Source organism: Rhineura floridana, chromosome 10 (genome assembly GCF_030035675.1).
Source record: "Rhineura floridana isolate rRhiFlo1 chromosome 10, rRhiFlo1.hap2, whole genome shotgun sequence".
Taxonomy (NCBI): Eukaryota; Metazoa; Chordata; class Lepidosauria; order Squamata; family Rhineuridae; genus Rhineura; species Rhineura floridana.
Genome location: NC_084489.1, coordinates 89,978,493 through 90,005,970, shown reverse-complemented (window position 1 = coordinate 90,005,970; position 27,478 = coordinate 89,978,493). Strand labels below are relative to the sequence as shown.

The following is a 27,478-nucleotide window of genomic DNA, read 5'->3' as shown; positions in this document are numbered from 1 at the left end:
GGCCGCTGCATTCTGGACTAGTTGTAGTTTCCGAACAGTCTTCAAGGGCAGCCCAATGTAGAGCGCATTGCAGTAGTCCAGTCTAGAAGTTACCAGAACATGAACAACTGAGGCGAGGTCGTCACTGTCCAGATAGGGACGTAGCTGGGCTACCAGGCGAAGATGGTAGAAAGCATTCCGTGCCACCGAGGCCACCTGCCATCAACCAATATGGCGGTGGGGGCATCAGCCCCTTAGGGAAACCTCTGCCGCCAACTTGGTTGATGGCAGCTCTGTGTGCAGCACGCACAGCAGTAAAGACATGAGAGAGGTCAGTGGAACAGGCAGGAGCCACTCGCCCGGGGCAGGCTGGTGCCCTAGGGCCCAGTCATGCCTGGCACCAGCCCTGTTCTTATGTAGTGTCGGTTGGGAAAGAAAATGGAAAACTGGGGTTGGGGGGAGTTAGAGGAAAATGAGTCATCCTGCTTGCGCTCCTGGAGGAGGCCATGGCTGCCTCTCTGAACAAGAGGACTCCTGTCAGGGGGTGAGGAGGATACAGAACGTTTTGTGGTAGGCCTCAGCCATTCTCATTTCTATCCCACCGTTTGAAGGCAGGGATGGGAAACCTCTTGAGGGCCGCATTTCCTCAGAGGTAATCTGTTGGGGGCCACATGCTGGCAGTGAGGGGAGCCAGGGCCAAAAATGATTGGGGCCATCCTTTCCTCTCTCCTCTCCCTTCATATTCCCAGTGGACTGTAGGGGGAGGGAGAGATTGTTCTTTGCTGCAGGGGGCTTTCCCCCACTTCTTCCATTGCTACATCGGGTTTGCCTCCCACCCATTTTTCCTGATTCTGCTCTCCCTCCAGGCTCTCCCCACCCTGATGCTGTGCCCTTAGGGGGGAAGATTGCCCACTCCCTCACAAAGCATCTTACAATCAATGCTTTGAAAAATGTGAAAGGCCATCAAGCAATGTAGAATAAAGGGTACTTTCAGACAGTGGTTTATTATAGAGTAAGTGCTGCAAATATATATATATACACACACACACACACAGACATTTCTAGATCTACTTATACATCTGTGTCAACATCTACACCTACAGACAGATATAGAGAGAGCCAGGTATTTTTAATTCATGCAATTTTGCTATCGAGAATTATTGCAATGGGAATTAATTTTTTTAAAGATAATTTTAAAAAGTTATTTCTTTAATTTTCAAAAAACAATGCTAAAATAGTACTGAGGAAAGGAAATGTCAAGGTGAAGGTGGATACCCAGGAGAAGAAATGGAGAGGCTGACCAAAAATATTTGCTGTTGTTTTGTGCCTTTAAGTCAATTTCAACTTATGCCGACCCTATGAATCAGCGACCTCCAAGAGCATCTGTCATGAACCACCCCGTTCAGATCTTGTAAGTTCAGGTCTGTGGCTTCCTTTATGGATTCAATCCACCTCTTGTTTGGCCTTCCTCTTTTTCTACTGCCTTCTGTTTTCCCCAGCTTTGACTTTTCTAGCAAATCATGTCTTCTCATTATGTGTCCAAAAATATTAAATTGTTCAAATGACCATAAACATTAAAAAAACTTTTGAACAAGAATTTATTTTGCAAAATCTTCCTGCTAACAGAACACAGTTTGAATTTATAATGGGTAAACATGGAAAAGGCACTTGATCCATGGAAGGCTACTCAACAAGGGAGAGTGCTTTCTCATCAATGGAAATCCCCTACCCAAAGAGGCCTGCCTGGCGCCCACCCTCCAATCTTTTGCAATGGCAATAAAAACACTCTTGTTCGCGTAGGCATTTTAACTTGCTGTCACTTTTGCTGTCTTAAGGATTTAATTCATTGTATATTGCCATGAAATCCCATTTAGGATGAAGGTCAGTATATTAAATGGGTTAAATCGTCTTGTTTCCATCAGAGAATCAAATTGTAATTTGTAATTGTGTGGTTTAAAAAAAATAGCAGCCATGCAATGTGATTTGTAGGAACCAATTGTGTGTGTGTGTGTGTATGTGAGACAGGGAGGGGGGGTAGAAACACCCTCCCTGTTCTGCTGGTTCCAGCGCATCTCCACCTCTCTCTTCTGCAAGGCTGCATTTTACTTCTTTATTGATTGATTGATAGATATCCTGCCCTTCCTCCCAGAAGGAGACCAGGGCGGCAAACAAAGACACTAAATCCTACTTATCTGGGGGTAGGGACAAGCCAATCTGCCCATTTCAATTTCTCTCAGTTTCTAATTTTTCCAGTCAGTTCTCAGCATTTTCACATCACTGTGGTTTTTAAGTCCTCATGAAAATTCATCAATGAAGTTCTCCTAGTATGCACATTTTTGTATGCAATTTTGCCTAATGTGCACATTTTTTCAAAACAGTTTTCCCTATAATGCAATTTTGTATGTTATTTTCACGAATATATGCATTTTTACGCACACTTTCCCCTAATATATGCATTTTTTTATACACTACTTGGCTGCAAAACTGCTTTGCAAAATCCGGAGAAGTGTGAATTTCAAAGAGTAGCAGAGTTTCACTTCCCTTTTTTACGTGCAAATTAGTTACAATTGCCTTTAAATGTGAACTGAATCAAATTTCTCCCCATCTATAACTAGGGGAAAGCCCTATTGGATTCAGTAAGACTTACTTCTAAGTAGACATGGCTAGGATTGTGCTGCAAGTCCTCTCAGACCAAAATGGTTCCAATGATTCCACCAGCAGCAGCTGCTACTCTAAAAGTTTAAAAATAACAATAATGTAATTTCTAATAATGAATTGTGTGAATAATGACACGTCTAGGTTGCTCTTCAGTGTCAGTCAGTGATTTGGACTCCAAGCCCCAGGTGGAAGCTCATGCAACAGGTGGCAGCTAATCTTCTTCGCTGGAATCCCCGTCTGACTCTGAGTGGCTTCCAATCAAGGTCTGGTTTTTGCTGTCCTGGGCAGGAGGGGCTACAATCGTCAGCCCTGAATAGCATCCCCGGCACATAGCCCTGGTGCTTGTCCGCAGCTTCCCTCTGCGCCGCCACGGAGCATCCCTTTTTGTCCTGATGTTTGACCTCGAACCCTGCAGAGGAAGAGGAGGAAGTCAGGAGATGGCTTAGCAAACTTGAATTTGCTTATTTCGGTACAAGACCAGCAAAGGCTTAGCAAACCTATAGCTCTCTAGGGGTGGGGGAAGCTGATTAGGGGTTGTTGTGAGGGTCTGTCTTTTTTCTTAGTCAAGCAAACTTGCTCTCGACTGCTGCTACATATGCAGCATGAACAGAACAGCCCTGTGAGATTGGAGGTGGCGATCTGGGATTTGAGGCACCCAGACTTGGACAAGAGGCTGGTCTGAATGAGGCCCAAGGGAAGCTCACCATAGCCCAGCTCCAGAAATCGCTTTCCAAGTCAGGGCTCACTTCTGGAATATGTCAGGCAATTCTACTGTTTTAATGTTTGGGTGGGGCTGGATGTCCTCTCTGGATGCCTTATTTATTTATTTTATTTATTAATTAAACTTATATACCGCCCGACTAGCAATAGCTCTCTGGGCGGTGAACATCAAAAAATACAATAAAATTACACAATCTCATAAAACAGAATATATAAAAAAACTGTACAAACTGAAATCAGATGACAACAATTGAAAATTAAATTAACTTAAATTAAAATGCCTCAGAGAAGAGGAAGGTTTTAACTTGGCGCCAAAAAGATGATAGTGTCGGCGCCAAGCACACCTCCTCGGAGAGACTATTCCATAGTTCGGGGGCCACCACTGAGCCCTAGATCTTGTCACCACCCTCCGGGCCTCCCTATGGGTTGGGACCCGGAGGAGGACCTTCGTAGTAGACCGTAGTGAACGGGCGGGTTCATATCGGGAGAGGCGTTCCAACAGATATCGTGATATCTTCCAGCCTGTGATTCTGTAGTTGGAGGTTGGGCATAGATACAGATATATCATAGAATGGATCCACAGTGGTGTCTTCAATTTCGGGCTTCTCTTGGGGTAGTGGTCCAGATGAGCTCCTGCACTTCCAGTTTTCCTTTCCCATGACAACCTATGTGCATTAGGAGAGGCAGTGTGGTGCAGTAGTCAGACTGGAAGCTGGGAGACAAGGGTTCAAATCCCCGCTCAGCCACGAAGCTCACTGGGCAACCTTGGGCCAGTCACTGTCTGTCAGCCTAACCTACCTCACAGGGTCGTTGTGAGAATAAAATCTGGATGGGGAGAACCATGTTTGTAGGACACCTTGAGCTCCTTGGAGGAAATGCAGGATATCAACGCAATAATGGATAAAATAAATAAATAAATGTCACTCATAAATATGTCTCTTTGGCTGGCCTGGGTGTGACTCTGACCCAGTGGAAATAAAAAGTTGTGGGACTCCAGCTGTGGGCCTCCAGACCAGGCAGGCATTCTGTCTCCATCCCCTGCCCCCCACCCCGTGCCCGCCTCCCAAGCACCCTAGGCCCAGACATACCACAGGTGGCAATATGACGATTCTTTCTTCATGCACCTGCAGAAACAACAAACTTTAGAGAGCAGTGCCACAGAGTTGGGAAACATGGCCATAAAAATTAAACACTAAGTAATACTTAGGCCAACCTCAGACAGAGGAAAAAGAAAACATTCCCCAAACATCTCTCTCCTTGGAGTGGTGAACCGGCTGCGGATTCACAGTTGCCACTCCTGCTGCGACACAAGCCCAGGAGCAACTGGTTGCCCCTCCTGGGTCAAGGAGCAGCCGGCTGTGCAGCGTGCTGATTGGCTAGCCTTGGTGGCAGTCACAAAGGCAGCATGTTTTAAAAGGCCTTTTAAAAACCCAAATAGAGTGGCATTTTTAAAAGGTCATTGAAAAGGGCATTTGCATGGAATGCAACCTCTCCCCTCCCAATTCTCTAGATATCTGCTCTATTCTTATTATTGTTCTTTTACTGATACACCATTTATTTATTTTATTTATTATTTGATTTTTATCCCGCCCTTCCTCCCAGCAGGAGCCCAGGGCGGCAAACAGAAACACCAAAAACACTTTAAAACATCATAAAAAGACCCCAAAATACATTAAAACAATGTTAAACATTTTTTTTTAATAGCTTTAAAAACATCTTTTCTAAACAAAATAGCTATATATCAGGCTCAGGAAGAGGATTATGAGCCATCCATTGCTGTCTGAATTGGTGCAACTCAATGACAAGTTTAGGACTGATCGACTGACTGAAGGAGGGCGTCAGCTACCATTCGTGGAGAGCGAGGCCTGAATTGTTCTCTATGCACTTACCGATGCCCTTCCTGGGGGTCGCCTTGCTGATGTTCGGTTCTGCACACAGAGAGATAGAGAGTGTCAGGGTGGCATCGCCCTAGTGAGGGGCCCACAACTAGCACTCTCAAGCGCAAACGCACACATACACACACACACAATTAATAGAGCCAAAACCAATTAATAGAGAGGGAAATAACAATCAAGGACTCTTTTTAGGCACCCAGCAAAATTTGGCCCCTTATTTGGAGGGCTTTAAGTGTCAATGGCCTCTTTTAATGTGGCACATCACACAAGATCTGTCTTCGTTTGCACTGATCAGTTTTTAGGTTGTGTTTGTTGACTTAATGAATTTGTCATTGGTTTTAATCTTATGTCATCGGTTTTAATCTTGGGTTGCTTTGCAAAGAAAGCGACTAAATAACAACAACAACAATAATAAAGCTGTGGGGAAATGCTGCATGATTGCCTCCTTCCTCTGCCAAGCCAGCCACTAAGCTCCATTCTGATGCTCCATGTGCTGCCTGAAGAATGCAGGTGTGAGGCTGAAGGCGATGACCTGGGATTTGAGGCACCCAGACCTGGACAAGGGGCCGGTCTGAATTAGACCCAAGGAAGGCTCGCAATAGGCCACCTCCAGAAATCACTTTCAAAGTTAGGAGATCTGGAATATGTCAAGCAATTATATTGTTTTAGGATTTGGGTTCGGCTGGATGTCCTCTGTGGAGCCCATCAAGCCTCGTGATTCTGTAGTTGTAAGACAGGGATCTGGAATAGATGAGGCCTGCTAAAAAGATGAAACCAATTTCTGCTGCTCTTTGGGGGTGAGGTGTAGATTGAACTATAGATAAGCATAGATATAATGGATCCACAGAGCTGCCTGTATACTGGGGCTTTCCCTTCCATAGCAATGAGGCTACGAACACTGTCCTGGTGAGTTCCCACATTTCCAGATTTACTACAACACCGCTGAGCAGTGTAAAGGCTGCCCTCTGGTAACTCTCCCTTGCATTCTCTAGATAGGCTCAGATTTGCCATCACATGAACCTGGAATAATTTCCCTCCCACTTCTCCGTTCCCAGGATGACTCATGTGGACTGCCAAGTTCATGTCACCCCTAAATGTGTGTATTGACAAGTTGGGTAAAAATCTCTTTGAGTGGCCTGATTGTGAGAATGACCCACTGGATATAAAGGGCCCATCCATACCTAATCTCAAAATCCACGTTTCCCATATTCGGTTGGTGGCCTCGACATCCATACATGTTCTGTTTGTGCTCAGATTTATTTTTTAAAACCTGAATTTTCACATCCATACACCCAGGCGTTAATTTTGGGGGGTCTAATTTGCTTCTGCATTAGTCACAGCCCTAAGTCCACCCCTTTACGGTGATTGGTCCAGAAGAGTACTTTGCTTTTTCCGTGCTTTTCCAGAAGACCGCATAAACTGATATCTGACTTTTTGAATTAACGCACATATGGAGGTTTGCCATGTTTTCAGTTGCAGCCTGTTGGCCTTTGTTTGGGAAATACTGCAAAATAGCTTTTAAGCAGAAATGTGATTCATTAAACATTTGATTTTATGTTTGATTGCAAAAGGGTAGTTTAAAAAAAAAAGTAATGCGATACAGAAGCCAGAAGGAGGAAGCATCCTGGTTCAATACAGGAAGCAGCAGTTAACTGTATTGAAGGAGGAGGAGGCATGGGTAGAGGGTGGGACCTACCCCTGTGATCCGCCCATAATGCAAAAAAGTGGGGGAAGACGTCAACACGGCAGAGGTGAGAGCAGTTAATAATTGGGACAGAAAAAATAATCATTTTAAAGCAGGGCAGGGGAAGTGCAGATTTAATCAGGAGAAAGTCCGAAATGGCAGGGAGCATCATACTGATGCTGGGAAATTAATGGACACACAAGGGAGTTAGATCGCAGATGAAAAGGAGGTATGGATGGGCCCAAAGAGTGCTCATCCATGGTGAATGACTGACAAGACAGGGTTTCTCTCTTCCTGCCCCCCCCCACTCCAGCCACCCCAATCCCAGACATACCCGCTTGCTGGGCTCCACAGCTGACAAGATGGAATCCTCAGCCAATGTGACATTTATCGTGTGATCCAGCTGCAGAAAGAATGACCTTTAGGGAGAGCCATGCCAGGCATTTATGTGACATGTCCCCAACAATTCAACACTCTCTGATGCTCAGGCCAAGTTCGGGGGGAGGGAAGAAAACCTTTGCCAAGAGGCTCCGCCCATCAAGTGTCTTCTCCCCTTTGAGGGGTCAGCCTGGTGTGGATTCACAGTCACTTCTGTTTAGACACAAACCCAGGAGCAAGCAAGGGGTCCCTCCTGGGTCAAGGAGAATCTGGCTGTGCAGACAGCTAATAGGCTGGCCTTGGTAGCCAAGGGGTTCCTCTCCAACTCTGGCAGCTCAGAATATTTTAAAAGGCCTTTACTTTCTAGGGATGTGGGGACATGCTTCATGATTGCCTCCTTCCTCTGCCAAGACACCCACCCAGCTCCACCCTGACACTCTGTGTGCTGCCTAAAGAATACAGCCCTGTGAGGTTGGAGGTGGATTTGAGGCACCCAGACCTGGACAAGGGACGGGTCTGAATTAGACCCAAGGAAGGCTCACCATAGCCCTGTCAAGAATAGCTAACTTTGGTCAAGCTAAAATGGTTCAACCAGAGAGAATTCTGGGAGCCTTGTGGATCCCTGGGACGCCCTACTGAGGGAGATCCGCGACTCAGCACCAGACAGGCAACTTGCAAATGTCAAGAAGGTGCAACTACTGTAAACCTTAGCTGTTATCTCTTATCTGTCTGAAGTGGTGCAGCTTAGAAACAAGTTTGTGATTGATTGATTAATGGATTGATTGATTTTACATCCCCAGCCTTCCTCCTGAAGGAGAGCTTCAGCTACCACTGGTAGCCTCCTTGGGCTTCTACTGGGAGGAAGGGTGGGATATAAATAAAATAATAAATAAATAAATACTCCTCGTGGAAAGCGAGGCCAGCATTGTTCCCTTTGTGCTTACCCATGGTCTCATAACTGTCCAGCATCCAGGGCAGGGTTTCCTTCTCGGGGGAGGCCTCCGCCTTGCCCATGTTCGGTTCTGCGCTTGGAGAGTGGAAAGCGTCAGGGTGGCACTGCCCTAGCACAAGGCCCACAACCAGCACTCTCACACACGCACACACATCTGAAGTGGAACCACAGCCAATTAATAACTCTCTCAGGCTCCTTTTAGGCACCTAGTGAAAACTGTCCTTTATACCTGGGCTTTTGGCCCTTAATTTGAAGGGCTTCAAGTGTCAATGGCCTCTTTTAATATGGCACATCTTGCAAGACCTGTCTTCAGTTGCCCTGATCTGTTTTTAGGTTGTGTTTGTTGTTTGAATGGGTTTGTCATTGTAGCTTTTAACCTTATTGCTGTAAGTCACTTTGGGTTGCTTTGCAAGGAAAGCAATGCCAATTAATTATAATAAATATGATAGGGCTGTAGGAAAATGCTTAAGGATTGCCTCCTTCCCCTGTCCAGCCACCCACCCAGCTCCACTCTGACGGTCCATGTGATGCCTGAAGAATACAGGTGTGAACTTAGGCTTCCGGGAAGGGTGACTTAGCCTGTGCCTGCTTTTGAGACGGGCTCCTGCCTCAAAAGAAGCTTATTCAGATATATCAGTCAGATTTTTTCTTTTTTTGACTGATTAAACTTCTCCCGGGTAGGGAGAAACGAAGAGATTAACCTCAAAGCCTATTTTTGTTGGGACGACCAGATCTCATTAATTTATGGGACGAGGTCCAGCCGACGAAGGTGGGACGGATTTTTAACAGCAAGCTCTATCTGATAAAGCGAACGTTCATCTTATCTTCTAAGAGAGAACGCACTAACAGGCAAGCACCCTTCTTTCTATATTTTTCTTTTACTTGACTTAAATTGTTGCTGTTTAAAAGAGATTTGCCAGATTGATCGGTTTTTGACATCTCACTGGGGAGCCATAACTTCTCTCTGCTACGCACTAATTAATAGCTTATCTCTGTTTTTGTTGCAAAAAGCTGTCCTGGATTTGCATTCTAAAGATACACACAGAAGAGGGATTTCTATTCCAGATTTTTATTTTGAAGAATATTATACTGTCTGAGACTACTTTCTTTTTGGTCTATTTTATTTTGACGAATCTGTTTCTTGACGACTGCCATTAATTGTTTCGATCCTGGGAACTGCATTTTGTTTACTTAACTATGGAGAGATAAGGCTGTCTGCTCTGTTTATACTGTGATGTCACCAAGTTTGGAGTATTAACCCAATTGTTGCTGAAATAAGAAGTGGTTTTCCTATATTTTTCTTTTAAAATGGCAATTAAGAAAGTGGCTGAGAATCTGGAAATAACTATGTTTCAGAAAATAATGGATGAGATTGAGATAACGAAACAAAACCTGCGACAGGGTTGTAAGGAGCTGAAAATTGAATTGAGTAAAATGACGCAGGAGATTAAAGATATAGGGGTCCCTGTGAGAGAGGTGACCCTGGAAGGGGTCCCTGTGAGAGAGGAGACCCCGGAGATTGGAACAAACGTGGAACAGGAAAAAGATTTGGAGTCTATGGACTTTAGAAATAAAATCTATTGTTTGGAGACACAGGAGATTAAAGACATAGGGGTCCTTGTGAGAGAGGAGACCCTGGAGACTGGAACAGGGGTCCCTGTGAGAGAGGAGACCCTGGAGACTGGAACAGGGGTCCCTGTGAGAGAGGAGACCCCGGAGATTGGAACAAACGTGGAACAGGAAAAAGATTTGGAGTCTATGGACTTTAGAAATAAAATCTATTGTTTGGAACTCAATGTTATCTCTGAAGAAATTAATGAAGATTCTAGAGATAAAGTTATCAATGGCATGGATAATCTTCTGGACTGGAATGATGTGATGGAGCCCAATATAGAGAAAATCTATGGAATTAACTGCAGCCATGTGACAATGGAAAAACTTTCAAGAGATGACCCAGTGTATTTTGAAAAAAAGAACAGAGATATGATTTTACAGCAGTATTTCAGCAACCTATTCAGAATGGATGGCAAGAAAATATTTGGGATAGAGGTAATTCCCATCAGACTCTTACTATATGACTATGGCTTTGACAGCAAGATTATTATGGAATACTGATAATGGAAGATTGGATACCGAAATTACTGGACTTAACAAGACTACTGAAGATGGAAGATGGAAAATGGAACTAATAGGGATAATAGAATAATGGCTACTGAAATTACTGAACCTAACAGATTCTGATGTGATGGATTAATTGAAATGTTTATTTTTACTATGGTTATGACAATAAGATTATCATAATTAGTAATGAGATGGATTAATCGATATGCTTATCTGGAAAAAAAAATTGATAGATATATTTCTTAAAGAATTGAAACCTCTCTTTGACTTTTTGTGGAAAGAATAAAGTAATGTTTATGAGATTTGATGATTAAGTAAGATAACTATTGGAGGAAAGTGATTTTATAATATGACTTAAGAGACAGGATTGTTATATATTATAGACTTATAACTGATCTGATCTTTGACAAATGGGAAGTCAATATTTTACTCTTTATTTTTTATTTTTTATTTTTATTTTTATATATATATATTTTTTTTTGTTTAACTATTTTTGATTTTGTTTTTTGTCTTTGAATGTTTTATGATTTCGTCTTGTATGTTTTATGAAAATTTGAATAAAAATTGTTGAAAAAAAAAAAAAAAGAATACAGGTGTGAACTTGGAGGTGGCGATCTGGGATTTGAGGCACCCAGACCTGGATAAAGGGTTAGTCTGAATTAGACTCAAGGAAGGCTCACCATAGGCCAGCTCCAGAAATCGCTTTCAAAGTCTGGGTTTGCTTCTGGAATATGTCAGGCAATTATATTGTTTTAGGATTTGGCTTGGGCTGGATGTCCTCTCTAGAACCCTTCAAGCCTCATGATTCTGTGATGGTAAGATAGGGATCTGGAATAGGTGAGCATGTGCAAGTTTGCCATGTTTTCAATGAAGTCTATTGGCCTTTGTTTGCATAATATCGCAAAATTTTAAGTGGAAGTGTAATTTATTAAACATTTCATTTTGTGTTTGATTGCAAAAGAGCAGTTTAGAAAGCAATGCTACAGAAGCCAGAAGGGGGAAGACCCCCTGGTTTAGTATTGGAAGCAGGAATCAACTGTAAGGAAGAAGGCGGAGGCATAGACAGAGGGAGAGATCTCAGGTCATCTGCCCATAATGCAAAAAAGTGGGTAAAGACGTCAACACAGCAGAGGTTAGAGCAGTTAATAATTGGGACAGAAAAAATAATCAGTTTATAGCAGGGCAGGGGAAGTGTAGATTTAATCAGGAGAAAGTGAAATGGCAGGGAACATCATATGAACACCGGAGAACTAATGGACATGCAAGAGGGTTAGATTGTGGATTAAAAGGAGGTATGGATGGGCGCAAAGAGTGCTCATCCATGGTGAGTGACAGACAAGACAGGGTTTCTCTCTCTCTCTCTCACACACACACACACACACTCCAGCTGCCCCAATCACAGACATACCCGCTTGCTGAGCTCCACAGGTGACAAGATGGAATCCTCAACCAATGTGACATTTATCGTGTGATCCGCCTGCAGAAAGAATGACCTTTAGGGACAGCCATGCCATGCATTTGTGTGACGTGTCCTCAACAATTCAACATTCTCTGATACTCAGGACAAGCTCTTGGGGGGGGGGGGGAGAGAGAAGAAAATCTTTGCCCGGACTCTTCCACCAATCAAGTGTCTTCTCTCCTTTGAGGGATGAACCTGGTGTGGATTCACAGTCACTTCTGTTTAGACACAAACCCAGGAGCAAGCAAGGGGTCCCTCCATGTGTCAAGGAGAATCTGGCTGTGCAGACAGCTGATTGGCTGGCCTTGGTGGCCGTCACAGAGCTGCTCTCCAACTCTGGTAGCTCACAATATTTTAAAAGGTCTTTTCAACAACCAAACAGGTTGGCGTTTTAAAAAGGGCAATTTACATTCGCAAAAGGGCATTCACATAGAATAAAACTTTTTTCTCTTTTCTTCTTTATATTTTTTCCATTGTTTTTATTACTTTAGGAGAGCCAGTGTGGCCTAGTGGTTAGAGTGTTGGACTATGACCTGGGAGACCAGGGTTCGAATCCCCACACAGCCATGAAGCTCACTGGGTGACCTTGGGCCAGTCACTGCCTCTCAGCCTCAGAGGAAGGCAATGGGAAACCCCCTCTGAATACCGCCTGCCATGAAAAGCCTATTTATAGGGTCGCCATAAGTCAAAAACGACTTGAAGGCAGTCCATTTCCATTTTTAAATTACTTTTCCTTTATATACCTTTTCATCCAGTTAGCTATATGATATATTAGGAGTGAGGAATGTGAGTCATCCCCTGATGTCAGAAGGGGTGCAACTCAGAATCAAACTTCCCCACTCTTCTGTGGTTGGTGGAAAACAAGGCCCGAGTTATTCCCTTTGTGCTTACCGTTAAGTCCATAGCTGGGAAGCATCCAGGGCAGGGCTGCCATCTTGGGAGTAGCCTTCCCAATGTTTTGTTCTGCACATGGAGAGGTGGAGAGCATTAATGTGGCATAGCCCTAACAAAAGTATCAGGGTGGCATCGTCCCAGCATTCTCAAACACGCAGGGACACACACTCGACTGAACTGGAAGGAAACTCAATAGAGAAGGGATAACTCTTTAGGGCTGTGAAATGCTTCGTGACTCCTTCCTCTGCCAAGACACCCACCCAGCTCCACCCTGATGCTCCATGCGCTGCTTAAAGAATACAGCCCTGTGAGGTTGGAGGTGGCGATCTGGGATTTGAGGCACCCAGACCTGGACAAGGGACCGGTCTGAATGAGATCCAGGAAAGGCTCACCATAGTCCAGCTCCAGAAATCACTTTCCAAGTCAAGGCTCATTTCTGAAATATGTCAGGCAATTATATTTTTTTAATATTTGGGTTGGGCTGGGTGTCCTCTCTGGATCCCTTCCAGTCTGTGATTCTGTAGTGGTATGACTGCAATAGCAGAGGACTTCTTAAATGATTAAACCAGTTTCTCCTGCCCTTTGGAGGTTGGCTATAGCTACAGATATATCATAGAATGGATCTGGGGCTTCCCTTGGGGGAGTGCCGTACAGATGCGGTCCTGAGGAGCTCTTGCACTTCCAGATTTACCATTCCACACTGAGTGGTTTTAAGGCTGCCCTCCTCCAGTAACTCCCTCATACATCCTCTGGACGGACCCGGACTGATTTCCTGACTTGCCTCCATTCCCGTGATGACATTCATGGATTGGGAGAAGCAGTATGGGGCAGTGGTTAGAGTGTCAGACTGGGACCTGGGAGACTAGGGTTCAAATCCTTGCTCAACCAGGAAGCTCACTTGGCGACCTTGGGCCAATCACTGTCTCATAGCCTAACCTACTTCACAGGGTTGTTGTGAGAATAAAATCCAGAGGGGGAGAACCATGTTTGTATGTCACGTTGGGCTCCTTGGGAGACATGTGGGATAGCAATGTAATCATGAATAATATGTCACTTGTAAATATGTCTGGCTGGCCTGCTTGTGACTCTGACCCAGTGGATATAAAAAGTGCTCATCCGTGGTGAGTGAGTTGTGGGCCTCCAGACCGGGCAGCCATTCTACCTCCATCCCCTGCCCGCCTCCCAAGCGCCCCAGACCCAGACACAGCACAGGTGGCAGGATGACAATTTTTCTTCATGCACCTGCAGCAACAACGAACTTTAGAGAGCAGTGCCACAGAGTTGGGAAACATGGCCATAAAAATTAAACACTAAGTAATACTTAAGAACATAAGAACATAAGAAGAGCCTGCTGGATCAGGCCAGTGGCCCATCTAGTCCAGCATCCTGTTCTCACAGTGGCCAACCAGGTGCTTGGGGGAAGCCCGCAAGCAGGACCCGAGTGCAAGAACACTCTCCCCTCCTGAGGCTTCCGGCAACTGGTTTTCAGAAGCATGCTGCCTCTGACTAGGGTGGCAGAGCACAGCCATCACGGCTAGTAGCCATTGATAGCCCTGTCCCCCATGAATTTGTCTAATCTTCTTTTAAAGCCGTCCAAGCTGGTGGCCATTACTGCGTCTTGTGGGAGCAAATTCCATAGTTTAACTATGCGCTGAGTAAAGAAGTACTTCCTTTTGTCTGTCCTGAATCTTCCAACATTCAGCTTCTTTGAATGTCCACGAGTTCTAGTATTATGAGAGACGGAGAAGAACTTTTCTCTATCCACTTTCTCAATGCCATGCATAATTTTATACACTTCTATCATGTCTCCTCTGACCCGCCTTTTCTCTAAACTAAAAAGCCCCAAATGCTGCAACCTTTCCTCATAAGGGAGTCGCTCCATCCCCTTGATCATTCTGGTTGCCCTCTTCTGAACCTTTTCCAACTCTATAATATCCTTTTTGAGATGAGGCGACCAGAACTGTACTTAGGCCAACCTCAGACAGAGGAAAAAGAAAACATTCCCCAAACATCTCTCTCCTTGGAGTGGTGAACCGGCTGCGGATTCACAGTTGCCACTCCTGCTGCGACACAAGCCCAGGAGCAACTGGTTGCCCCTCCTGGGTCAAGGAGCAGCCGGCTGTGCAGCATGCTGATTGGCTAGCTGTGGTGGCAGTCACAAAAGGCACTCTTCTACCTTGCCCCATCAGAATATTTAAAAAGGCCTTTTAAAAACCCAACCAGAGTGGCAGTTTGAAAAGTTCACTGAACATTTGAAAAATGGCATTTGCATAGAATGCAACCTCCCCAACCGACCCAAATTCATTATATATCTCCTTTATTCTTTTTACTCTTCTTCTACTGATAGACCATTTCATTAGCGATATATCAGGCTCAGGGGTGAGGACTGTGAGCCACCCATTGCTGTCTGAAGTGGTGCAGCTGAGAAACAAGTTTGTGATTGATTTTGTCCTGATCTGTTTTTAGGTTTAGTTTGTTGTTTGAATGGGTTTGTTATCGTTGCTTTTAACCTTATTGCTGTAAGTGCCTTTGGGTTGCTGTGCAAGCAAAGCAATGCCTAATTAATTATAATAATAATGATAGGGCTGTGGGAAAATGCTTCACACTTGCCTCCTTCCTCTGCCCCAGAGATTGGAAGTAACTAGTTACAAGTAATGAATTACTAGTTACAAGGACTAGGTCTAATGGTTTTAAGTTGCAGGAGCGTAGATTCAGATTGGACATTAGAAGGAACTTCTTGACAGTAAGGGCGGTTCGGCAATGGAACCGACTGCCTAGGGAGGTGGTGGGATCCCCTTCACTGGATGTCTTCAAGCAGAGGCTGGACAGCTATCTGCGGGAGATGCTCTAGCTGTGGATTTCCTGCTGTGAGCAGGGAGTTGGACTCGATGGCCTACAAGGCCCCTTCCAACTCTAGGATTCTAATTCCTTTACATTTTGATTGTAATAGAACTAGGAGTAATTTTACTACTTTTGTGGAGTAATTGTAACGTTTCCAGAATTACTTTTGGGCATTACTGGGGGGGGGAGGGAGCAGGGGAAGTCTTCTGCTCCTCTGATTTGTGGATGAAAATAATGTGTCTCAAACTGGGCTTCTGTCGCTCTTTCCTCATGCTCTGTGGATGGGTAAGAGGCGACGAGGGAGGAGGCGAAGAGTGAGACGGGGTGGAGTGGAGAAAACAATTATTTTAAAAAACAGATAGTGGTGGTGAAGAATGGAGTGGAGGGGAAAAGGATCCGGAGGTCAAGAACATGGATAAAGGAGGAGAAGGAGGCAGCAGCAGAATGGAGATAAAGAACTGTGGAGGTGAAAGATGACGTGTGTGTGTGTGTGTGTGTGTGTGTGTGTGTGAGAGAGAGAGAGAGAGAGAGAGAGAGAGAGATGTGTTTGCACTTGGCACACAAAGTAGCTTTCACCCCCTCTCTGGCTACTGTGCTGCATTTGCAGTATTTTAACTTTTTTGCATCTCAGGGGAAAATGTTTGCTTGGGTGAGTGTCCCTTAGTTGGTGGCAGGGCAGGGTCTGGGAGGTGGTTAAGTGAGAGAGATTATGCTGGCTGGCTGAGTGGGGGGGTTGCACTTGGTTTGGCGTGCAAAGATATGAGTAGTGTCCTCTGCCTCCCTCCCCACCTCCCTTACCAGCAGAGAGACCACCATTGCTATCTTATGGATAAAAATAATTATTCTACTACCTGTTTATTTTTAATGTTGTTTTAGGCTAGTTAGATGTGCAGCAGCCAAGGCCAGCCCCTTGTAGGCATTTTTTTAAAAAAGTAACTGAAATGTAATTGCAGTCATTACTTTTGAGAAAAAGTAAAGTAATCAGTTACTTTCAGAGCAATTGTAATTGTAACGGTAATTACTACTTTTGGGGGCCATGTAACTGTAACTGTAATTTATTACTTTTTAAAAGTAATCTTCCAAGCTCTGCTCTGCCCAGCCACCCACCCAGCTCCATGCTGATGGTCCTATTGTTGCCTGAAGAATACAGCTGTGAGGCTGAAGGTGGGAACCTAGGATTTGAGGCACCCAGACCTGGACAAGGGGTTGGTCTGAATTAGACCCAAGGAAGGCTCGCAATAGGCCACCTCCAGAAATCACTTTCAAAGTCAGGAGATCTGGAATATGTCAAGCAATTATATTGTTTTAGGATTTGGGTTCGGCTGGATGTCCTCTGTGGAGCCCATCAAGCCTCGTGATTCTGTGGTTGTAAGACAGGGAATAGATGGAATAGATGAGGCCTGCTAAAAAGATGAAACCAATTTCTGCTGCTCTTTGGGGGTGGGGTGTAAACAGAACTATAGCTAAATATAGATATAACGGATTCACACAGCTGCCTTTACACTTGGGCTCCCCATTCTGTACCAGTGTGGTTATGGATGCTCCTTATTAAATCCAGATTTACCACAAAACCGCTGAACAGTTTTAAGGCTGCCCTCCAGTAACTCTCCCCTGCATTTGGTGGACAAGCTCAGATTTGCCATCACATGAACCTGGAGTAATTTCCCTCCCACTTCTCCGTTCCCAGGATGACTCATGTGGACTGCCAAGTTCATGTCACCCCTAAATGTGTGTATTGGCAAGATGGGCAAAAATCTCTTTGAGTGGCCTGATTGTGAGAATGATCGAGTTGATATAAAGAGTGCATATCGATAGAGAATGACTTGTGGGCCTCCAGACGGACTAGACAGGGTTTCTCTCTCCATGCCCCCCCCCACACACTCCAGCCTCTTCAGTCCCAGACATACCTGCTTGCTGGGCTCCACAGGTGACAAGATGGAATCCTCAACTGATGTGGCACCTGTCTCTGAATCTGACTGCAGAAAGAAAGACTTTTAGAGAGAGCCATGCCATGCATTTGTGTGACGTGTCCCCAACAATTCAACACTCTCTGATATTCCACCAATCAAGTGTCTTCTCTCCTTTGAGGGATGAACCTGGTGTGGATTCACAGTCACTTCTGTTTAGACACAAACCCAGGAGCAAGCAAGGGGTCCCTCCATGTGTCAAGGAGAATCTGGCTGTGCAGACAGCTGATTGGCTGGCCTTGGTGGCCATCACAGAGCTGCTCTCCAACTCTGGTAGCTCAGAATATTTTAAATGGACATTCGGAAACGGGCATTCACACAGAATGAAGCCTTTTTCTCTTTTCTTCTTTATATTTTCCCATTGTTTTTATTACTTTCCCTTTATTTACCTTTTCATCCAGTAGCTATCTGATATATTAGGGGTGAGAAATGTGAGTCATCCCGATGTCCAAAGGGGCGCAACTCAGAATAAAGTTTTGCCCCTTGTCTGCTGTTAGTGGAAAACGAGGCCCAAGTTAGCCTCTTTGAGCTTACCTGAAACAGAGGTGTGTAGCATCCAGGGCAGAACCATCTCCTTGCACGTGGCTTTGTCAGTATTCTGTTCTGTACATAGAGAGGTGGAGAGAGTCAGGTTGCATTGCCCTAGCAAGAGGCTCACAACCAGCACTGTGAATCACACACACACACACACACACATGCTCTGTGTGCTGCCTGAAGAATACAGCCGTGAAGCTGGAGGTTGCGATGTGGGATTTGAGGCATCCAAACCTGAACAAGGGACTGGTCTGAATTAGACCCAAGGAAGGCGGACCATAGCCCAGCTCCAGAAATTGCTTTCAAAGTCAGGACTCACTTTTGGAATAGGCAATTATATTGTTTTAATATTTGGGTTGGGCTGAATGTCCTCTGGGGATCCCTTCCATCCCCGTGATTTTGTGGTTGGAAGACTGGGGTCTGGAATAGGTGAAGACTGCTTAAAATGATCAAACCAATTTTCTCATTAAGTAAATAGTCCTGATCAACTCTGTTACATATCTCCTTTGTGATATAAGCTTCAGATCCTTCCGGAAGGCAAATGTCAGTATAGCAAGAGGGCGTGGCCTTGTCACCCTCCTCTCCTGGCTGAGGGCGATGTTGTAGACATATCTTGGTGTTCATGCATGAATGACAGCAACATACTCGCAGGCTCAGAGTTAGATCAAACAGAGAGAAAGACTGACTTTTAGACTCTGTAAGCTAACAGCATTTGCGGGGTGGGCTCTTGCTGTGCCCCCTTTGAAATCTGATGGGGAACAGTGAGTCTGGGGCCATCTGCTGGAGAAACTGGCCTGCATATATGTGAAAATAAAACCATATGTCACAAAAAAGTTACCAATGTCCAGAGGCCTCATTCGAAGGAAACTTAACCCATGGACATGCTGTACCCCTCAATGCTCAGAAGACTGGCGTGAGTGAGTCTAAGAATACAGACAAGAGGGCCGTAGAGCATGGCCACCCATTCTCCTAGAGCCCGTGGGCAGGCACATTTTGCTGTGCTGACTAAGCCAATGGGAGTTGTAGTCCAAAACATCTGGAGGGCATGAGGCAGGCAAAGGCTGGCCTAAGGGACTTTTCATCTGATCCCGCAAGAGAAGTCTTAGGGTAGAGACACACTCCCTGTTCTGCCGGTTCCAGTGAGTCTCTACTTCTCTCTTCTGAAAATGGGGTCACACGACAATGCTAGTCAAACCCGTGTCCCTTTTTACTGCAAAACCTGGTGGGAGCAGCTCGAGTGCATTTGTTAAAAAACATTAGCTTGAGAGAGATTTTGCAACTGATTGGCAAATCAACCCTCTCCCCTTCTAGGTGTGGCCAATGGAAACGCTTTTCTGCAGGTGACTGGTGTGTTCAGAGCCTTACATTCATTATACAGCCACGAGAGTGGCTGTATACTATAGCCAGTGGGGATTTTTCACATTCCGCAATGTTAAATTGAAAATACCCCCATGCCATTCTGATACTTCCCATAAGCTCATTTCAAAACAAAACCTTACAAAACTTATAGTCGACCTGAACTCAGAAATGCTTGCTTAACAACCCTGTCAATTTTCATGGCGATACACAAAACAGTCAGAGAGAATAGACAGTTCAAAGTGTGAAAAGAGAGAGAAAAACCTCAGAGCCCTTTTGGACTTTTTTCTCTGAGAGTTTTCATAATCTGTTGAAATTCATTAAAAATCCGCCATTTTCACAGAGTACCTGTAATCCTAATACTGACGTTGCCCCATACTCTGACCTTCATCTGCTGCAGTTTAAAAGTTTAAAAAATGCCTAGCTGATTTTTAATTAGTTTAATAAATTTTGGCTGGGACCCAATGATAACGCGGAGCATGCTCAGTAAGAACCAACTGTCAGAGTTCTAAAAGCCTCACAGCTGCTGAGCTTAGCTAATCAGAGGGCCACACTCACACCAGACTTTGATTTCTGGGAAGTGTAGTTTGTGAAGCGTGCTAAGAGACTCCTATTCCCCTGAGAGAATGGTTTAACAGTCAGCCACTCTGATTGAAGGTCTGTGAGGGGAACAGGGCGTCTCCTAGCAACTCTCAGCACCCTTCACTAACTACACTTCCCAGGATTCTTTGGGAGAAGCCATGACTGTCCAAAGTGAAATAAAGGCCTGGTGTGGATGTGGCCAGGGACACCTTTGGTTTAAATTTGGGTGGGAGGCTACATGTGCCTGCTGTAGAATAAAAAGGTGGGGGAAACGCCGAAAAGGAATGATACTGTTCACAATGTTTTCCTTTTGGAAAGGAAAGGGGCTTCCCTTCTGCCCAGTGCCCACCCACCCAATCTCATAAGAACATAAGAAGAGCCTGCTGGATCAGGCCAGTGGCCCATCTAGTCCAGCATCCTGTTCTCACAGTGGCCAACCAGGTGCCTGGGGGAAGCCCGCAAGCAGGACCCGAGTGCAAGAACACTCTCCCCTCCTGAGGCTTCCGGCAACTGGTTTTCAGAAGCATGCTGCCTCTGACTAGGGTGGCAGAGCACAGCCATCATGGCTAGTAGCCATTGATAGCCCTGTCCTCCATGAATTTGTCTAATCTTCTTTTAAAGCCATCCAAGCTGGTGGCCATTACTGCATCTTGTGGGAGCAAATTCCATAGTTTAACTATGCGCTGAGTAAAGAAGTACTTCCTTTTGTCTGTCCTGAATCTTCCAACATTCAGCTTCTTTGAATGTCCACGAGTTCTAGTATTATGAGAGAGGAAGAAGAACTTTTCTCTATCCACTTTCTCAATGCCATGCATCATTTTATACACTTCTATCATGTCTCCTCTGACCCGCCTTTTCTCTAAACTAAAAAGCCCCAAACGCTGCAACCTTTCCTCGTAAGGGAGTCGCTCCATCCCCTTGATCATTCTGGTTGCCCTCTTCTGAACCTTTTCCAACTCTATAATATCCTTTTTGAGATGAGGTGACCAGAACTGTACACAGTATTCCAAATGCGGTCGCACCATAGATTTATACAACGGCATTATGATATCGGCTGTTTTATTTTCAATACCTTTCCTAATTATTGCTAGCATGGAATTTGCCTTTTTCACAGCTGCCGCACACTGGGTCGACATTTTCATCGTGCTGTCCACTACAACCCCGAGGTCTCTCTCCTGGTCGGTCACCGCCAGTTCAGACCCCATGAGCGTATATGTGAAATTCAGATTTTTGGCTCCAATATGCATAATTTTACACTTGTTTCTATTGAATTGCATTTGCCATTTTTCCGCCCATTCACTCAGTTTGGAGAGGTCTTTTTGGAGCTCTTCGCAATCCCTTTTTGTTTTAACAACCCTGAACAATTTAGTGTCGTCAGCAAACTTGGCCACTTCACTGCTCACTCCTAATTCTAGGTCATTAATGAACAAGTTGAAAAGTACAGGTCCCAATACCGATCCTTGAGGGACTCCACTTTCTACAGCCCTCCATTGGGAGAACTGTCCGTTTATTCCTACTCTCTGCTTTCTGCTTCTCAACTAATTCCTTATCCACAAGAGGACCTCTCCTCTTATTCCATGACTGCTAAGCTTTCTCAGAAGTCTTTGGTGAGGTACCTTGTCAAACACTTTTTGAAAGTAAGTACACTATGTCCACTGGATCACCTCTATCTATATGCTTGTTGACACTCTCAAAGAATTCTAATAGGTTACTGAGACAGGACTTTCCCTTGCAGAAGCCATGCTGGCTCTGCTTCAGCAAGGCTTGTTCTTCTATGTGCTTAGTTAATCTAGCTTTAATCATACTTTCTACCAGTTTTCCAGGGACAGAAGTTAAGCTAACTGGCCTGTAATTTCTGGGATCCCGTCTGGATCCCTTTTTGAAGATTGGCGTTACATTTGCCACTTTCCAGTCCTCAGGCACGGAGGAGGACCCGAGGGACAAGTTACATATTTTAGTTAGCAGATCAGCAATTTCACCTTTGAGTTCTTTGAGAACTCTCGGGTGGATGCCATCCAGGCCCGATGATTTGTCAGTTTTTATATTGTCCATTAAGCTTAGAACTTCCTCTCTCGTTACCACTATTTGTCTTAGTTCCTCAGAATCCCTTCCTGCAAATGTTAGTTCAGGTTCAGGGATCTGCCCTATATCTTCCACTGTGAAGACAGATGCAAAGAATTCATTTAGCTTCTCTGCAATCTCCTTATCGTTCTTTAGTACACCTTTGATTCCCTTATCATCCAAGGGTCCAATTGTCTCCCTAGATGGTCTCCTGCTTTGAATGTATTTATAGAATTTTTTGTTGTTGGTTTTTATGTTCTTAGCAATGTGCTCCTCAAATTCTTTTTTAGCATCCCTTCTTGTCTTCTTGCATTTCTCTTGCCAGAGTTTGTGTTCTTTTTTATTTTCTTCATTCGGACAAGACTTCCATTTTCTGAAGGAAGACTTTTTGCCTCTAACAGCTTCCTTGACTTTGCTCGTTAACCATGCTGGCATCTTCTTGGCCCTGGCGGTACCTTTTCTGATCTGCGGTATGCACTCCAGTTGAGCTTCTAATATAGTGTTTTTAAACAACTTCCAAGCATTTTCGAGTGATGTGACCCTCTGGACTTTGTTTTTCAGCTTTCTTTTTACCAATCCCCTCATTTTTGTGAAGTTTCCTCTTTTGAAGTCAAATGTGACCGTGTTGGATTTTCTTGGCAATTGGCCAGTTACATGTATGTTTAATTTAATAGCACTGTGGTCACTGCTCCCAATCGGTTCAACAACACTTACATCTCGCACCAGGTCCCGGTCCCCACTGAGGATTAAGTCCAGGGTTGCCGTCCCTCTGGTCGGTTCCATGACCAACTGGTCTAGGGAATAGTGATTTAGAATATCTAGAAACTTTGCTTCTTTGTCATGACTGGAACACATATGCAGCCAGTCTATGTCCGGGTAGTTGAAGTCACCCATTACTACCACCTTTCCTAGTTTGGATGCTTCCTCAATTTCATATCTCATCTCAAGGTCTCCCTGAGCATTTTGATCAGGGGGACGATAGATCGTTCCCAGTATTAAGTCCCTCCTGGGGCACGGTATCACCACCCACAACGATTCTGTGGAGGAGTCTGCCTCTTTTGGGGTTTCGAGCTTGCTGGATTCAATGCCTTCTTTCACGTATAGAGCGACTCCGCCACCAATACGTCCTTCCCTGTCCTTCCGATATAGTTTATATCCAGGGATAATCGTATCCCACTGGTTTTCTCCATTCCACCAGGTCTCCGTTATGCTCACTATATCAATGCTCTCCTCTAAGACCAAGCACTCCAGTTCTCCCATCTTGGTTCGCAGGCTCCTAGCATTAGCGTACAGGCACTTGTAAGCAGTGTCTCTCTTCAAGTGTCTTTGGCACTTGTGGTTAGGCCTGTGGTAATTTTGCTCTTCTGAATTGATATCCTGTGCCCCTGCTCTCACAATGCCTACTTCTAGGCCTACCCCTTTTAAAATTTCATCATTTCTTTGGTTTTTATCCCAGGGGGGAGGTTTATTCCGAACCGGACCTTTCTCAGCTCCTGTCGGGTTTCCCCCCTCAGTCTCCTCCCCTCCCACTCCCTGCCCCTTCCCTGGGTCAGTGTTGGACTACGACCTGGGAGACCCGGGTTCAAATCCCCACCCAGCCATGAAGCTGACTGGGTGACCTTGAGCCACTCACTGCCTCTTAGCCTCAGAGGAAGGCAATGGTGAAATCACCTCTGAATACCGTTTACCATGGAAACCCTATTCAAAGGGTCGCAATAGGTGGGGATTGACTTGAAGGCAGTCCATTTTCATTTTCAAACATGATTGCACAGAAATAAATCCTACTGAACTCAAAAAATATGCAAATGATCAAACCCACCCTCCCTTCTCTTTCCTCCTATCCCCTCCTCTTGCCCCTTCCCTCCCCCTTCCTTTGCCCCTCACTCCCCATCCCCTTCCAATCCCCTCTTTCCCCTTCCCCTTCCCCTTCCCCCTCCTCCCCCCCTTCCTCCTCCCCATGGTCAGTTTTACCTATCTTAAACATGATTGCATGGAAGTAAATACCATTGAACTCTATAAGCATGCAAATGATCAAACCTGCCCTCCCCTTCACCTTCCTTTGCCCCCCTCCAATACGCTGCTTCCCACTCCCCCTCCTCCTCCCCCATGGCCAGTGTTTCGTATCCTAATCAAGATTGCATAGGAGTAAATCCTATTGAAAATAAGCATGCAAGTGATCAGTCCTGCTTTCCCCCTCTCTTCTCCTCTTCCTTCCTTCTCCCCTGCCCACTCCAGCCCTCCCTGCCTCCCCCCCCATCAGTTTTACCTATCCTAAGCATGATTGCACAGGAGTAAATCACACTGAATTTAATAAACATGCAAATGATCAAACCTGTCCTTCTCCTCCCCTCCCCATCCTGCCTGCTCCCCTCCAAGTCCTCCCCTCTGCATTTCCTCCCCTCCCTCCTCCTCCCCTCCCCATCCTCTGTGGTCAGTTTCACCTATCCTAAGCATGATTGCAGGGGAGTAAATCCCATTGAACTCAATAAGCATGCAAATGATCCATCCATTCTCAGCAAACTTGGACAGGATCCCATTTCTTACGTCCCAGATTAAAAAGCAGGGAAATTCACTAATAGGCAAAAAACCTTGCGGTTTAAGAACATACCTATAGCCCACAGCTATTCTATCAAACTTTAAAAAGCAGGGAAATTGGGCAGCTGTAGTGAATGCACCAGGGGAGCAGGAGACCTGAACTCCTCTCTGAGATATTGTACTGCCCTACAAATTGGTCAAAATGCAAACACCATTTCGGTTGGTCTTTCACAGTCCAGTCCACTTCCCGTGTAGCCCCTCAACAGTCTGCAGCAGCCAGGCCAGGTAAATATAAGATGTGCCGCAGAGTGCCCTCCCTCCCTCTGCCCTCTCCTGGGCCAGTGTGCTGCAGGGCATGGGTGAGGAAGCCAGGACACTCAGCCAGCTGCGGACAAGATTGAGACATCTGATGGATTCCTCGTTGTGGCTTAAGATGAGCTCAGATGCACAAGCCGTGGCCACAGAGCATATTGGCGGTGCTGGGCCTCAGGACAGATGAAGTAATCAATAACAATAAAGGGCCTCAGAGCACATGCAGAGTGCTTTTGTCTCTTCCCTGGGAAACCACAGCCTATGCCACCTCATTTTTAGAATTGGGGAGCAAGACTTTCAGGCTAGCTTGATGCTCACACCAGTCCAATTTCTCCCATCTTTGAGTGTAACTGGAGCCCCCTTCTGCCCCATATCATACTGGAGGGGTTCTCTTTCCAGTGCTGGGACCCTCTTCAGTACTGTTGCTCCCTCACTCAAAGGCCACATTTTCCTGGATTACCAACTAGAGGCAGGTGGCTACCTTCTCCTGAGTCTTCCAACCCACCCTGCTCTAAGAGACTAGCTGGTGGAACTGCCCAACGCTGGATTATACTGCAAGGAAGAATTGCCAAATGCAGACATCTCTCTTTAAGGATGCGTCTTACAGCCCCTTCCAAAGAAGAAAAGTCCTTTGCATGCAAGATCCCCATGGGATACTTTTTTTTGTGTGTGGCTGGGTGGGAATCCTCAGGGATGGTCAAATCGAGATCCCCAAAACAGAGGCTGTCCTAGAGCCCTGGGAAGATCCAAAATGCTGGAGCACCTTGAAGCCTAACCAGAGGAGCAGTGGCTTACTTTGTTAGACACAGAACCATCCCATCCTTTCTCTAGTGCTGCCATGACAAGGCTCTGGCAGGGTAGATTGTATGCTTAGTTGATTCACAAAAATAAGCCACTCCCAGAGCGTGGAATATTTAACAGCAATGGATCCCCAGTTTCCTCTCTAAATTGTCTTCCTCCAGCAGTTGCCCTCCAGATGTTTTGGCCTAGAGTTTCCATCAGCATGGCACTGGTGGGTGCCAGGTTGGGAAGTCTGATCTTAACCGAAGATGGACTTTCCTGATTTGACCTTTTTCCTTCTCTCTTTTGCCTGCACTAATCCTGCTGGGGCCCCTCTGCCTTTCGTTCTCTCCCCATGATCTAAGAGCACATTGCAGCATTGGTCACTGTTGGGAGTGGGGCAAGAGCAACTTTGTTCTTTTGTTTATGTTCCAGAAGGGAGATAGAGTTCGGGTCCTCCAGATGGATAGGCTTGACTACCTTTACCTGTGATGCTCTGACTGAATTCCTTCCGTTGTAAACTGATATGCTCAGGGAAGCTGACCTGTCCCTCCTTTCTTCATCTTCTTACACTGTCTGAGGAGAGAGGAGATATCTCTGTCTTTGCTGTTCCTCCTGAGCCATGAGGGCAAGACCCACGTCTGGGCATTGTGCCTCCAACCTAGTTAGAACTAGGTATGCCTTTCCTATCTTCTATGCTTTCTATAAATAAAGTAGCTTTTCTTATTTTACTAAATCTTATGTCTCAGTGATCCTAATGCAGGGTAAAAGCCTGCTACTTAGGTAAATGCACACACGCATCTCAGACCATTGACAATCTCTGCTAATATCTACACAAATGTACATAACACTCACCTGTCCGACGGCAAAGGCCACAAAAGCCAAGAGAGTGGCCAGGATCAGCCAAAGCTTCCTCATGGTTGCCGACTCTGTCTTCAGAACCAAAAGCAGGAGGGTGGGAGAAGCGTTAACAGCAGTGACGTCCCTCCCTTTGGCCCTGCACCTTGGACCTGTTTCCAGTCATTGGAGAGGGACTGGACAGGGGGAAACTCTCTGCCACGCACGAGACCTGTTAGCATAAGGTGCCTTCCCCAACCTGAAGTCCTCCAAATGTTTTGGGTATGGCTCCCGGCAGCATTGCTGGTCGGGGCTGATGGGATTTGTAGCCAAAAACAGATCCAGACCCTCAAACTAGCACTGTTGAATATTTCCCCCCTGAAATTACATTCAAAATGTGACTTACCTTTGGTTTGTCACACCCACCGCCTAATTTTCTCTTATATACTCTGTGTGGCTTGTTGTTGCTGTGGTCCTTTTTACCTGTACTATTATCCCATACTGGGAGTTGCACTTGTTTTTGTTAATAAATTAGAATTTATTTATTTTTTAAAAAAAGCAAAGCTCTGATTAGCCACTTACTAGCAGCAGCCAGACTCTGAAAATATATGACAGGGGCCGCAAAAGCTTATAGGTATAACAAAATATGGAGTCTTGCTTTAGTGGAAAAAATTACAAGTAAATTAAGAAGAGGAGAAATAAGAAAGACTTTCTATCTTGGGCAGGGGTGCAGTCATCCAGGGCCGTGGACCCCTTACTTTTTTAGGAGCAGGGTCCCTATGTAGAAGCAAATTGGCATGTTATCCACTGAGAAGAGTCTTCTCACTCGGCTAATAACATGTTTCCTTGTCCTTTCATGCTGACTGGAGTCAAACAAAGTGAAAGGAAGTGAGTCAGTCACTGAGAAGACTCTTCCCATTTCATGATGATGGG

The 27,478-nt window shown here is 45.3% G+C and overlaps 1 protein-coding gene across 2 annotated transcripts; it reads right to left on the bottom strand.

Moving 5' to 3' along the window:
• Positions 1-964: 964 nt before the first annotated feature.
• LOC133365529 (uncharacterized) lies at positions 965-26,697 on the bottom strand. 2 transcript variants are annotated; one of them, XM_061587540.1, is made up of 10 exons: positions 26,564-26,692; positions 18,083-18,151; positions 17,489-17,557; positions 12,738-12,809; positions 11,796-11,864; positions 8,259-8,336; positions 7,271-7,339; positions 5,247-5,285; positions 4,446-4,481; positions 965-3,046 (listed from the first exon to the last, which is right to left on the bottom strand). In XM_061587540.1, exons 1-10 carry the CDS (start codon positions 26,624-26,626, stop codon positions 2,849-2,851), a joined length of 762 nt encoding a protein of 253 aa, XP_061443524.1. In that variant the 5' UTR covers positions 26,627-26,692; the 3' UTR covers positions 965-2,848. The 2 variants fall into 2 exon arrangements, with proteins under 2 accessions (XP_061443524.1, XP_061443525.1); XM_061587541.1 differs by lacking the exons at positions 7,271-7,339; positions 8,259-8,336 and having other exon boundaries at positions 26,564-26,697.
• Positions 26,698-27,478: the final 781 nt, after the last annotated feature.

Excerpts from the sequence above, each read along its gene's own strand:
- LOC133365529 (XM_061587540.1), bottom strand. The coding sequence starts at position 26,626 with ATGAGGAAGCTTTGGCTGATCCTGGCCACTCTCTTGGCTTTTGTGGCC. Across the intron at positions 17,558-18,082 it reads GCTACACACCTCTGTTTCAG|TCAGATTCAGAGACAGGTGC; the intron begins GTAAGCTCAAAG and ends TTCTTTCTGCAG. Across the intron at positions 8,337-11,795 it reads CTGTGGAGCTCAGCAAGCGG|AACCGAACATGGGCAAGGCG; the intron begins GTATGTCTGTGA and ends CTCCAAGCGCAG.